Here is a 15,001-nt window from a genome sequence, read left to right on the forward strand (position 1 = left end):
TCCCAAGTAACTTATTATGGCATCCGAGGCTGTTTGTAGCAATGATACCGACGCGATGCGACTCCTGGCACAGATGGTGCGCTAATCAGCATCTGGAGAGAACTGGGACCTTTTTCTCTCGCACAGAGTTCTTACATATAAAGCCACGCTGCGGACGGCTAAGGGAATGCCTGATCAAATCCGCTCTCCTGACTGGCCGCTGGGCTAGTAATGCGCCACTTTAAGTTATCAAATAAATCATTGCTTCCTTTGCTGATGGCCGATGAAGCTCTCAATTTAAATGTGCAATCAGCACACAGGTAAGTAGTCATCATAAAAGTCTGACGTGGCTAAGTCAAATATTTTGGGCGAGAGAATTAATTTAATTACACTACACGCAGTAGACGAGCTCTGAACTTGCCCTTTGGAGATACGCTATCGCAATAGTTTTATAGTTATTTAGTTGAAACTTCTCACATCTTTATGATTATAGCGGATCTCCCTTCTACTTAAATTTAAACATCCTAGCTTTATTTATTAATTGTGAAGGCAGCAGGGGTAAAAGACAGGGAGCAAAATGCTATTTACAATTTGTACAGAACCCAGATGGCAGTTAAAAAACTCGAGGGGCATGAAAAGGAAGCAGTGGTTGGAAAGAGAATGAAACAGGATTGTAGCCTAGCCCTGATGTTATTCAGTCTGTATATTGACCAAGCAGTGAAGGAAACGAAAGAAAAATTCGGGGTAGGCATTAGAATCCATGGAGAAGAAATAAAAACTTTGAGGTTCGGCGATGACATTGTAATTCTGTCAGAGACAGCAAAGGACTTGGAAGTGCAGTTGAACGGAATGGACAGTGTCATGAAAGGCGGGTATAAGATGAACATCAACAAAAGCAAACGAGGATAACTCAGGTGATGCTGAGGGAATTAGATAAGGAGATGAGACACTTAAAGTAGTAAATGAGTTTTGCTATTTGGGGAGCAAAATAACTGATGATGGCTGAAGTAGAGAGGATATAAAATGCAGACAGGCAATGGCAAGGAAAGCGTTTTTGGAGATGAGAAATTTGTTAACATCGGGTACAGATTTAAGTGACAGGAAGTCGTTTCTGAAAGTGAAGCGTGGACGATAAATAGTTTAGACAAAAAAAGAACATTTCGAAATGTGGTGCTAAAGAAGAATGCTGAAGCTTAGATGAGTAGATCACATAACTACTGAGGAGGTATTTAATAGAATTGGGGAGAAGAGAAATTTGTGGCACAACTTGACTAGAAGAAGGGATCGGTTGGTAGGACATTATCTGAGGCATAAAGGGATCCCCCGTTTTATTACTGGAGGGCAGTGTGGAGGGTAAAAATCGTAGAAGGAGACCAAGAGATGAATACACTAAATAGATTCAGAAGGATGTAGGTTGCATTAAGTACTGGGAGATGAAGAAGCTTACACAGGATAGAGTAGCATGGAGAGGTGCATCAGACCAGTCTCTGGACTGAAGACCACAACAACAACAATCATAAGTGTTTCTCATGTCTCGTGAACCAGGAAATGCCTCTTCCAGCTGTGTTTTACGATGTCATTGCAAGCAACACATCAGAATCTATACTCTATCAACAAAATAAAGATGGGGAATGTGTAGAATAGCAGTGCTAGAAGTCAACTTGTCAGTTTTCATGGGTGGGGAATAATTGTCCAATGCAAACACTAGCCATATTGAAACTTCACAAATTTCCACATAAAAATTGGAGAATACTCACAACACATGCAGTCACGAAGGCTGTCCAACACATATTATCAGTTTACTGTTCTCTCCCCCAAAAGGGTGAGACTGTTACATCAACTGCATTCATGTTACTAGCCTGACCAGGTCAGGACTCCCAGCAATGGCTTGCACCTTAAGCTGGAAATGTCCATTCGTTCCAGCCACAGGCTACCTCCGTGGATGACTCCCATGACCCAGAGTAGACCTGAGTTAGCGCTCGATGTGGATCTGCAACGTTTTATATCTGGAGTAATATTGGGTGGCAAATCTACAATATACTACATCCAGAATAGGGTTTGAATGTGGATCTGCCATGCATTATATCCGCAGCGATGTTTGGAGGTGGAGCCATAATATGAAACATCTGGAATAGGCTTCAAAGGTGGATCCACAATGCGTTACGTATAAGATAAGGTTCGAAGGTAGATCCACCAAACATTAAATCCGGAGACGTGTTCTATGACCGAAGGTGTATCCGCCAGTGGGATGACTGGGTCACGTTTATGGGAGTCATCCATGCCAAATGCACAGACACAGACGTATAGAAAATAGATCTAATGCACTGCAACTTGAGAATATGTAACTGGAAGTGATTGGATGCTTTCGAGTACAGTGTTATACTATACCATCTCACTAATGTGTCGCTATATCTCATGCATAAGAATGAGACTCACGAAGGACTGTCTCCTTTCATCCTACGACATCTAGTACACTAAATAGGGTGATTGGATTGATCATGTGCCATCATCATGGATCTTTAGAGTATAAAAGGATGTGTGATAGGCGCAGTGAGACGTTTTGGATGGCTGTTATTACTGGAGAATCTAGACAATATTCTTAGAAATATTGGTGTATAAATTATATCGAAGATGTTATAATCTGTAGCAGGATGAATTTAGATGTGCTTACATCCGCTGGAGAACCCTTTTTCAAAGAGTATGCCGCGCGGGGTAGCCGCGCTCTTTGAGGCGTCTTGTCACGGTCTGTGCGGCTCCCAACGTCGGAGGTTCGAGTCGTCCCTCAGGCATGTGTGTGTGTTGTCCATAACATGACAGTTTAAGTTGGATAAAGTAGTGTGTAGGCAGAGGGACCGATGACCTCAGCAGTTTCGTCCCATAATACCTTACCACAAATTTCCAAAGAACTTTCAAAGAATATTTCGCTATTTGTAAATCTTTAGCGCTATCGAAAATAATAAAGTGGTTGATATCGACACTTCGCGATTGAAAATATGGGTGCAGTTTGTCTCTCTCTGTGTGTGTGTAGAGCTGTCAGCGGTAGATGATGCAGTTCAGACATATAAGTTGCTGCCAGGGAAATGCACTCTGCAGGTAGAGAGGGTAAAGGGACTCTCTTGTGACCCAAGATGCTACCTGCAGTGGACACACTGTCAACTAACGAATAACTTATTACTAGGGTAATAAAAATAAATACTTGAAAGCTACAGTTCGTAGCTGTTCTGGCAGGATTGTGGGTACGTATCAGAGTTGTAAGGTATAAACAGAAATAACGAAACACATCTGATAAGCAATAAGAGCATATACTTACGGAAAAAAATCTGAGCAGCAGCAGAAGTCAACTTTGTATATATGTGAACTCCCTGCTGTAGATGCCTGCACAATGGAGTGGAAATCAAATGAACGTGGAGAACTGTTTCCAGACTTTGAGTTTCCGTTAAGTGCAGCACAATGTAAGTCTGCAGACAAACTCTCTGATGGGTCAGGGCAGTACGGGGAATTGTTTCCAGACTTCGTGTTTCTACATCTATCATCTGCACCAATTGTTGAGCTGCACATGGGTACAAAGCAACTGTTACTATACTTTTCATGATCGTCCTGTCCTAAATAAATGCATGTGGATCGCTGGGGAGAGGGGGCAGTCTTAGAATTTTTGTAGTAGATTGTTTTATAAGACACGCAAATATTCTCATAGAAAATTAAACACCACATGGATATGTCAGCAACATGACCATATACATATGGAAAACTGCCGAAAATATATATATATAAATTACGTAAAATACGTAATATTCGAGGAAAACCTGGTATAATCACGAAAAAGTGATGTGAAATACGTAAAATTGATGGAAATACGACGACATTTATAAAAGAGCGAAAATCTAGCAAAAGTTACGAAAATTCACTGAGAATACATAAAACCCAAAAAATATTCATGAAATGAGTACTTACCGAAATCAATAAAATTGCGTGTTCTGAGGAGAGTGGGCCAATGCTGCAAATACACACCTTAATAGGGGAAAGAGGAGGAACTCTAGAGATGTGGTGTTAAGCTGCAACAGTTATATTGTCCTGCACGCGAGCAATACAGCTTAACATTGGACCTAACTTGTGTATGCAAGATGAAGGTTCCCAGAGACGGTGGTAAACTGCGGACTGTTACATCTCCTCTGGCTACTGATTGTAGTGTTTATTTCCTTGAAGATGTCGCTGTTTATTCGTATGCATTTTCAGCTGCCGACGATCATTTTATAGGATTATTGTGAACCAATCATAATTTTCGAACCGAGTTGTGATTGAACTTCATAAACAGCGGGCGTCATACACCTCTGGAAATCTATGTAGCGTTTATGTTACAAAGAATAGATGTTTACTTTGGTGACCAGGGTAGCTGTTTTGTCACCTAAAGTTTGGCACCACAGTTTATCGGAGAGAAACTTTCAGGGAGAGTGTATGTCATAAGCTGGAAATATATTCCTTACATTGGAATATTAACAGCACTGCATTCCTCTATAGTAACACGTCGAAAAACCGCACTGCTCTGCCTCTAAGCGTGTTTAAGTGTGTAGTCTTGTAGCCCTTGGATTGTGTTTATGTACCACGATCATTCTTCTCTTTCCGAGACCTTCGAGCACCAAACACTTGAACAGCACTTCAAAATTGTTAGCACAAGTGATTTACGTAATATGTTTCGAATTCCTGTTGTAAGTCAGTGACAGGTTTGTGGGGTACTGAAAATCCTGTGTGTACATTTGATTGACAGTTGTCCTGTTTATAAAGTTAGTACTGCATGGTGTGTAATTTCACACGTCAAACATCGATGCTATGCATTTGTCTTTTTCCTCACAAGATGCATTTTCCATTGTGGGCGATCGTTTCATAGGAGTGATGTGAGCACAGCATAATTCCTGAACCATAATCAGATGTGTTCAAATGGTTCAAATGGCTCTGAGCACTATGGGACTCAACTGCTGAGGTCATATGTCCCCTAGAACTTAGAACTACTGAAACCTAACTAACCTAAGGACATCACACACATCCATGCCCGAGGCAGGATTCGAACCTGCGACCGTAGCGGTCCCGCGGTTCCAGACTGAAGCGCCTATAACCGCACGACCACTCCAGCCGGCATAATCAGATGTGTGCACTGGGCCCTATACACCTCCAGAAAACTATATTGCGAGTATATCACAAACAACTTATGTTTTTCTATAGCTTAGAAGGAAGCAGTTTTATCATCTTAATCTTTGTACACCACTTTGGAGAGTGCCTACTGTCTGCCGAGGGTGCTTTCATCGTGCGCCGGGCTAGCATGTGCAGGGGAAAGTGCCTCATGTCTGTTGGCCACGGTGGATAACCGACTGAGCTTGCAGGCAGGATCTAGTGCTGTGTCTACAGGGTGTTACAAAAAGGTACGGCCAAACTTTCAGGAAACATTCCTCACACACAAGTAAAGAAAAGATGTTATGTGGACATGTGTCCGGAAACGCTTAATTCCCATGTTAGGGCTCATTTTAGTTTCGTCAGTATGTACTGTACTTCCTCGATTCACAGCCAGTTGGCCCAATTGAAGGAAGGTAATGTTGACTTCGGTGCTTGTGTTGACATGCGACTCATTGCTCTACAGTACTAGCATCGAGCACATCAGTACATAGCATCAACAGGTTAGTGTTATCATGAACGTGGTTTTGCAGTCAGTGCAATGTTTACCAATGCGGAGTTGGCAGATGCCCATTTAATGTATGGATTAGCACGGGGCAATAGCCGTGGCGCGGTACGTTTGTATCGAGACAGATTTCCAGAACGAAGGTGTCCCGACAGGAAGACGTTCGAAGCAATTGATCGGCGTCTTAGGGAGCACGGAACATTCCAGCCTATGACTCGCGACTGGGGAAGACCTAGGACGACGAGGACACCAGCAATAGACGAGGCAATTCTTCGTGCAGTTGACGATAACCTTAATGTCAGCGTCAGAGAAGTTGCTGCTGTACAAGGTAACGTTGACCACGTCACCGTATGGAGAGTGCTATGGGAGAACCAGTTGTTTCCGTACCATGTACAGCGTGTCCAGGCACTATCAGCAGCTGATTGGCCTCCACGGGTACACTTCTGCGAATGGTTCATCCAACAATTTGTCAATCCTCATTTCAGTGCAAATGTTCTCTTTACGGATGAGGCTTCATTCCAACGTGATTAAATTGTAAATTTTCACAATCAACATGTGTGGGCTGACGAGAATCCGCACGCAGTTGTGCAATCACGTCATCAACACAAATGTTCTGTGAACGTTTGGGCAGGCACTGTTGGTGATGTCTTGATTGGGCCCCATGTTCTTCGACCTACGCTCAATGGAACACGTTATCATGATTTCATACTGGATACTCTACCTGTGCTGCTAGAACATGTGCCTTTACAAGTACGACACAACACGTAGTTCATGCACGGTGGAGCTCCTGCACATTTCAGTCGAAGTGTTCGAACGCTTCTCAACAACAGATTCAGTGACCGATGGATTGGTAGAGGCGGACCAATTCCATGGCCTCCACGCTCTCCTGACCTCAACCCTCTTGACTTTAATTTATGGGGGTATTTGAAACCTCTTGTCTACACAACACCGGGTACCAAATGTAGAGACTCTTCGTGCTCGTATTGTGGACGGTTGTGATACAATACTACATTCTCTAGGGCTGCATCAACGATTCCATGCGACAGAGGATGGATGCATGTATCCTCACGAACGGAGGACATTTTGAACATTTCCTGTAACAAAGTGTGTGAAGTCACGCTGGTACGTTCTGTTGCTGTCTTTCCATTCCATGATTAATGTGATTTGAGAGAAGTAATAAAATGAGCTCTAACATGGAAAGTAAGCGTTTCCGGACACATGTCCACATAACATATTTTCTTTCTCTGTGTGTGAGGAATGTTGCCTGAAAGTTTGGTTCAAATGGCTCTGAGTACGATGGGACTTAACATCTATGGTCATCAGTCCCCTAGAACTTAGAACTACTTAAACCTAACTAACCTAAGGACAACACACAACACCCAGTCATCCCTGAAGTAATAAAATGAGCTCTAACATGGAAAGTAAGCGTTTCTGGACACATGTCCACATAACATATTTTCTTTCTCTGTGTGTGATGAATGTTTCCTGAAAGTTTGGTTCAAATGGCTCTGAGCACTATGGGACTTAACATCTATGGTCATCAGTCCCCTAGAACTTAGAACTACTTAAACCTAACTAACCTAAGGAAATCACACAACACCCAGTCATCCCTGAAAGTTTGGCCGTACCGTTTTGTAACACCCGGTATACAGTGCATGTTATGTTTTGGGGTGTGTTTGTCTTTGTGGTGTATATATGAGTGTCTGGTGCACGACGCTACATGCAGGATGCGGAAGTGATAATTTTGTATGGTATGGGAGAGTGGTTTCACACCAAGCAGTAACACAGTAGTGTCATTGACGACGTGCCTTGGTGACACTTCCTGTATTTCGTGTTATGTAGACCATTTTTGCAGGGTTGAACTGTCAGTGCAATATGACTGCTGTACGTTTTCCGATCTGTACAAAATAGTTTTCCGCTGAATTCTCATAATTTGTCCACCTGTAGGCAGTCCTCCCACACGAGCAGCAGCAATTTGGTGGGTAAATTTAGTGAGAACCTTTCAGAATGCTCCATGCACAGGATGTTCCATGACATCAGAGAGTCACAAGACATCATTTGTTTGTGTGTGTGATTGTGGGGGAGGGGGGGGGGGAGTTGGAGTGGGAATAGAAGTCTCTACAGACTGGTTAGAACAATATAGGGGCAGAATGTGATATCTACAGGAAGTTCTGTGACGTCAGAGGGTGATGTGCTTCCTTCTTTGTTCGAGTGTTTAGAGGCAAGATCAGGCAGATCAGTCTCCTCTGGTTCAGACAGGTGCGATATGGTTCCCCACCTGCCATTGTGGCTTTAGAGCACCTCCAGACCAGCAGCTGTAGGACATCGAAAATTCACCGAAAATTCAAGCCATTTTTCTCGTCTGTACGACAGTGCTTCGAATTCTAGGAGAATGTTTTAGACATCTGATCTGCTGTGTGTCTTTCTCATGATCTGTTGTGGGTTTCGAAATATGTTATCAACTTTTAGGTATGCAATCCTCCTGATTTTCCCATCTGTGCTTAGACGCCAGTGTGCTTCGAAAAATGATGAAAATAAAAAGCTTTAACATGCCTGACTCCAGCAGCAAATATAAACTAAGTCCACTCAGCGTTTCAGAAAAAATGTTGAGTACCACAGTAACTGCAGGACGTAAATTTTCTTCCTCCATGATGGTGCCTTCAAATAAGAAGCTAAGACTCGAAAACTGGCGAGTGTCCTGTTTAGAGTGACACAGAAATTTATTTATTTATTTCGAATTGTAGGTGAATGGAGCACTCTATTTAGAGTTTGCCTGTTACTAATTTCGACTGGTACTGTAATATTTTTAACACCAATTGTTGGATATCATCAATGTCAAGCTGTATTGTGATCTTTAGAAATAAATAAACTGTATGAAATACATCCATGCAAACTGGTTAAATAAACAGTATTCTGCGCTTTGTTGTCTCCTGCAAATTACTTAAACAATATACCATCGATGTAAACTGTTTAATATAATGTGATTGACGGCATATAAGCCTAATTTCGTGAGATATTCTCAGTCGAACAGCCCTACACAGACTGAGCTATTTTTCTCAATATTTTTTCTGGGAGGGGTAGCATGTCCTCTGGTGGTGGCATTCCTAATCATTTAAATAAATAAATAAACAGGGTGAAATTGTCTAAATAATTACTATATTGATCCTCCCTACCTCTCAGCTCAACAGAGACTGAGCGAGTTTCCCACCACTTCCAGGGCAGAACGGTGGAGGGGGGGAAGGAAGGGCAGAGGGGTGAGGGGGAAGTGGCAGGCGAGGGGTGGTGGCAGACGCGACGCATGTGCAATAGATGGGAATAATTAACTGATCAATTAATTAATTTGTGTAATTGATGTGATAGCAATCACAGACCAAAAGTAGGCTAGAACCTGGTTTGCCCTACTACTATCGCTATCCCATTACCTCTGTCACCTGAGTCTACTTTGATGTAGTGGTTTATAAAAGTGATATACTTTGAAATTGCAATGGAAACTGAATTCAATACGTACATTTCTGTAATCGCATTGAAATCAGTATCTGAACCTGTTAAACAACACAGAACAGAAAATCCCAACACTTCTATGAATCCCTGGCAAAAGATTTTAATAAAATGTTGCTTTTTTAAAAACCGCCAATCGTAAAAGTTTCAAAAAGTTACAATGGAGATAGAATGAAACTAAATTATAATCGTAATGACAGAGTCAGATAGCGGAAAAAACGTGAAAGTTTGCATTACATTGGAATCAACAATCCGAGATGTGCAACCATTCTTAAACGTTATCAGAATATGAAAAAAAAGTGGATCTCATACCTACTACAACTGACACAAGGCTGAAGACAGGAACAAAAGTACAGATGTAGAAAATAAGTTTTCCTTCTTATCCATGCTGAATATTCCAATGATTTCTCGTGTGCATTCTTTATGGAACTGCATATAAATAAACATGCACTAGCTTACGAACTAGACATTATGGAACGTTAAGAAAACAGAGTGACTGATCTTCGGTGTTTGTAAAGGGCGGGATCTAATGAATAACCAAATTCTTACGAGGTGTGATACATTTCATAGTTATATTATTTTCTTCGTACGTTGTAACTTACTGTTGTGCTAAAGGAAAGGTGGCTGTTATTCACAGTGACACCAGGCTGCTGATAGGCAAACAGGACGTGATTCTCCAAGTCGTTCCAGTAGAGAACACTGCCGTCTCTCATACACAAGAGCGTCCTGTTGCCTCTGGTCACGACTCCACCTACGAAGATAGAAAGAATCGCGTTACTACAAAAACAGATTGAACTAAAAAAACATATTGAACTGTGATTCAGACGGAGTGTGGTCAAATAACTTGACGGTCTCTCGCTGAAAATGTAATTGCTGAGATTCAGTGTTTACGTGTTATGTGCACAGAACCCGACGGCCTGCGAGAACACGAGTCGGTTGTTTATCTGGAGTGTACCCAGACTAGGCTGCATGTCGCTGGAAGCTCGGAACTCTATTGCTTCCATTGATTATCTGACTGCCAGGAATAAATGTTTGCTGACCGATGACCGTCGCAGTCTGGTCCCTTTAATCCCACAAACCACAATAAATGTTTGCTAGCTCAGAGCACCACGTGAACAAAACATCTGTCTCTGAAATTTTGTGTTCTCTATGTTTCTCATTTACAGGGGGTCACTTATTCCTCGCGAAAACATAACGAAGGGATTTTTAGCTCTCGTTGACTGGCGGTGACCAAAAGCAAGGTCCGTATCGGGCTATGATACCAACAGAGAATTTGCACATTTATGTGTAATTTTCACGCAGTATTGTTTACCACACTGAATGAAACATTTGATACCAGCCTTTATGAGAGTGAAAACTATCTACACCTGTTCATATCCATAATGGATACTGCAGCAGGATATACTTATTTACTGGTAGAATTTCCTCGTATCTGACTTTGAGTACCATATGGAGGATTCCAAAATGCAAGCAAACACTTTCGTATAATATTTCTTGTAGAATTTTTCTGAAATGGCGTTCGTGGGATTCTATGGGGAGGTATCGTAGAGTAAAAAAGTTGTTATCGCTGGTACTGATACTCTTTCCATTTGCGCAGTCAGATTTTATTATGTTTTGCAGTTCAGTAGGTTGAGAGTGAGAGAGAGAGAAAGAGAGAGAGAGAGAGTATGTGCATGGGATGTGAACTGAACCTGTTACACTTACCATGCCTTACAAAGCTGTTAAGAAGATGAGCTCCAAGACATCATGAAGAGGTTGCTCTTTGATTTCTATCAATTACAGCTGTTATATTTTGTTCTGATATTAAATTTCCAAAGATAAAAAGAACTGGCAAACGTTCATAAGCTCCATTGAGCAAAATGTGATGTTATGAAGGCTTTCACGACCTGTTATGTTAGTTGTTGGTGGATCTTCTTGGTTGTGCTGCGGACATGGCCAATGGAAACTTTTTTGTTTCTGACGTTTCATTCGGGAGTGAACAATTTCGTGGACTACGACCATACTCCCTGGAAAACTCACCACCAACTGAAATGTTATATTATTGAAAATATTTTAATATATCAGCAAATAATATGAACTGCAATTTACCTTGCTCCGATAAGGAAAAAAAATTGTTTTTGCGTTGCTGCCTTCTGAAAACCCGTCATGGACCATTCAGTGAAAAATATTAAGGAAGAGATACTGCAGATTCTTACAGGCACGGATTCTTCATCTGTATACGCCAGACTAATGTGCTTAAATGTACAGTAATTTTATGCGTGCATATAAAAGGAAGGTACTCAATTTTTGACCAGCTCCTCTGAAGTTCACGCAAAAAAGAAAAAAAAAATCAGGCATAAAATGAATATAAAGTTTGTTGTAACATGTATAGACAATCTCCGCTGACAGGCTTAGTATTGAACAGAATAACTAAAAATAAGTCACTTCTTGAATACTGAAAGAACAATGAGAATGTGTGAATGCTGAGGCCTGGAACTGTCCATGCCCTACGCATGCCATAGTGAAAATCCGCTCGCGAGGACGAGAAAATATTAAAGTGCCAAAGGGATGCACAAGAGCTTAAGTCTGGCGTTTTACTGATGGAAAGCAAAGACAAATATTATTAAGTCCGTTCGCTAGGGTCGCAACCTGGGAGGTCGTATCTGTGTGGTGTAGATACCATGAATAGTGTAGTTCAGTAGCTGGCAGGTCCTTGAGGTGAAGATCGACGTGAATGGCGTCGTCGTAGCAGCAGCCCTAAGGAGAAATCTTTATTGTGGGAATATTTTCGCTCTCGGCGCCTGGCCCAGGGAACTCTCAGAATTTAGCCTGGACACTGCCCCAATTGCTGCCCGGGTGCCAGGATACTGCAGGTACTACTTTCGGTCATGGGGTCCACAGAGGAGAAAATGTCAACAGGGTCAATGACCTCTGGCAGCTTTTGGGGCGCCACCTGTTGTCTGGGCAGAGCGTGGCCGTCCCTTTTCTGTCGCCTGAAGGGTTTCCCCTGCTGCGTGGTGCCTGCATACGCAGTCTGCGTTGCTGGTTGCAGACTGAGTAGGCAGACGTCTTCGAAACACTTGGTATCTTGTACATTGTGTAAATAGGCACTGCAAGGTAACGCATTTTGTGAAACTAGACTTATTTATGAGGGTAGTTTGGCAAATGTTGTAAAAATAGCAGGGAAAAAAATGTTTGTTTCATAAACAACTCACCTTGCTTCCCGACATTGTCTCATTTGAAGGATACAGACTTGGTCAAGCTATCCTCCAACTTTATCATCCCATCAGGAAAACGTGTTCTGTCAAACTCTGAAAATTACTCGTTGAGTGCAACTACTACTTTCATATCTGATGAAAATATCTTCCCAGCAAACCAAAGTTTCCAGTTAGAACACAGGAAGAAGTCACTTAGAGCAAAGCTTGGTGAATAGGATGGGTGAGGAATTAGTCCAAAGCTCAGTTCATGAAATTCCAATACTTTTGTCGCAGATGTGTGGGATGGTGCATTATCCTGGTGAAAGAGCACTTTTTTGCATGCCACCATTGGTCTTTTCTCAGCTAATGTATTTTCAAACTATCCAACAATGAACCTAAAAGAGTCCAGTTATGTATCTGCCTTTTCCAGGTAATGAATGGGAATTGTTCCCTGGGAATCTTAGAAAACAGTGGCCACCACTTTACCATATGGCAAAATGGCCTTTTTCTTCTTCGGTGGACTTTCAACAGCCTTTGTGCATTGTTTTGACTGATGTTTTTACTCTGGTGCGAAATGATGGATCAAAGTTTCATAGACAGTCACAAACCGGCGCAAAATGTCTTGTGTTGGAATGTTATACCTGGTGCGGTTTTATTCGACTGTGATCAATCGCGGCACCGTCTCACTCACAGCGTTATCATAGCCAAATCTCTCTGCAGGGTATTACGCACTCGCTCAGCTGAGATGCCGACAGTGACATAAATCTCACGAATTTTTATTCGCGGTCTTGCATTACCGTATCATTTGGGGTGATCTCATTTTAATGGCCGGAGCGTGCCTTCAATGCCTGTCCGACCACGTTTAAATCCATTAATCCAGAAGTAAATGATGGTGGAGAGTTTGCGTGAACTTCTTCCAGTTTTGTTTTGACTTGTGCGGCTGTCGAACCCTTCAGATGAAAATGTGTAATAACAGCACAAAAATCGGGTTTCTCCATTTTTAATTGCAGGCGACACACTGACCAATTCAGGCTGCCGTGAACAATGGACTGTACGCTGCACACTGTTGAAATTCTTAATGCAATTCTTGGAATAATCAAGTTTACCAGTCATGAAGGCGCAACAAAAACGCTCTTACATGGAACTTTACCGGACTTAACAAACCACCCTAGTATATAATTGTAAACTTAAATTCTGTGATTTTCCAGTTTATGTCTACAGTAAACATTATTTTTGCAGGTACTTTTTGCGACTGATTTGCTGCTTATTCAACAAAAGCTTTTTTGCTTTGTCGATACAACCTCTGATCTCTTTAGAAACGTAATCAGCAGAATAAGCAAGGCTTTATACTAGAATATTATGAACGACATTAATCAGGAAACGATTGTATCACTCCCAGCAGGTGAAAACCATATAGGAAACAGCGAACATAATAATGGTTTGTGTGCTTAAAGAAAAGAAAGATAAAGGAAGGTGAAAAATTTCACGTTAGGTATATTTGGCAGTTACGATTAGTGTTGTTGAATCATTGTAGGTAACTGAAATGACCCACAATGACAACTTAATAGTCAAACGCGTGTACAAAATACTGCTGTCAATGCTTTCACTATGACAGCTGAATACGATGTTTCTATGTTTACTGTAGAACCTTGAGTGTATATCGTCGTTGTCGATAAAATACATCGTTAATAGTTCCCGACAGATAAACTTCGAGAAGTGTTAGGTCTTTTAAGTAAATATCATATCTTCGATTTCTGCATGAAACAAGTGGAGGGTCAGTTAAATACACTCCTGGAAATTGAAATAAGAACACCGTGAATTCATTGTCCCAGGAAGGGGAAACTTTATTGACACATTCCTGGGGTCAGATACATCACATGATCACACTGACAGAACCACAGGCACATAGACACAGGCAACAGAGCATGCACAATGTCGGCACTAGTACAGTGTATATCCACCTTTCGCAGCAATGCAGGCTGCTATTCTCCCATGGAGACGATCGTAGAGATGCTGGATGTAGTCCTGGGGAACGGCTTGCCATGCCATTTCCACCTGGCGCCTCAGTTGGACCAGCGTTCGTGCTGGACGTGCAGACCGCGTGAGACGACGCTTCATCCAGTCCCAAACATGCTCAATGGGGGACAGATCCGGAGATCTTGCTGGCCAGGGTAGTTGACTTACACCTTCTAGAGCACGTTGAGTGGCACGGGATACATGCGGACGTGCATTGTCCTGTTGGAACAGCAAGTTCCCTTGCCGGTCTAGGAATGGTAGAACGATGGGTTCGATGACGGTTTGGATGTACCGTGCACTATTCAGTGTCCCCTCGACGATCACCAGTGGTGTACGGTCAGTGTAGGAGATCGCTCCCCACACCATGATGCCGGGTGTTGGCCCTGTGTGCCTCGGTCGTATGCAGTCCTGATTGTGGCGCTCACCTGCACGGCGCCAAACACGCATACGACCATCATTGGCACCAAGGCAGAAGCGACTCTCATCGCTGAAGACGATACGTCTCCATTCGTCCCTCCATTCACGCCTGTCGCGACACCACTGGAGGCGGGCTGCACGATGTTGGGGCGTGAGCGGAAGACGGCCTAACGGTGTGCGGGACCGTAGCCCAGCTTCATGGAGACGGCTGCGAATGGTCCTCGCCGATACCCCAGGAGCAACAGTGTCC

At 42.5% G+C, this 15,001-nt stretch overlaps 1 protein-coding gene across 1 annotated transcript in view; it reads right to left on the bottom strand.

Moving 5' to 3' along the window:
- The window catches only part of LOC126455904 (uncharacterized), a 290,245-nt gene that overhangs the window by 114,349 nt on the left and 160,895 nt on the right, over window positions 1-15,001 (bottom strand). The window contains exon 5 of the mRNA XM_050091661.1: window positions 9,745-9,893. Coding sequence (XP_049947618.1) covers window positions 9,745-9,893 — 149 coding nt within the window. The remainder of the gene's footprint in view (window positions 1-9,744; window positions 9,894-15,001) is intronic.

The sequence above is a fragment of the Schistocerca serialis genome, chromosome 2, assembly GCF_023864345.2.
Source record: "Schistocerca serialis cubense isolate TAMUIC-IGC-003099 chromosome 2, iqSchSeri2.2, whole genome shotgun sequence".
In the NCBI taxonomy this organism is placed as follows: domain Eukaryota; kingdom Metazoa; phylum Arthropoda; class Insecta; order Orthoptera; family Acrididae; genus Schistocerca; species Schistocerca serialis.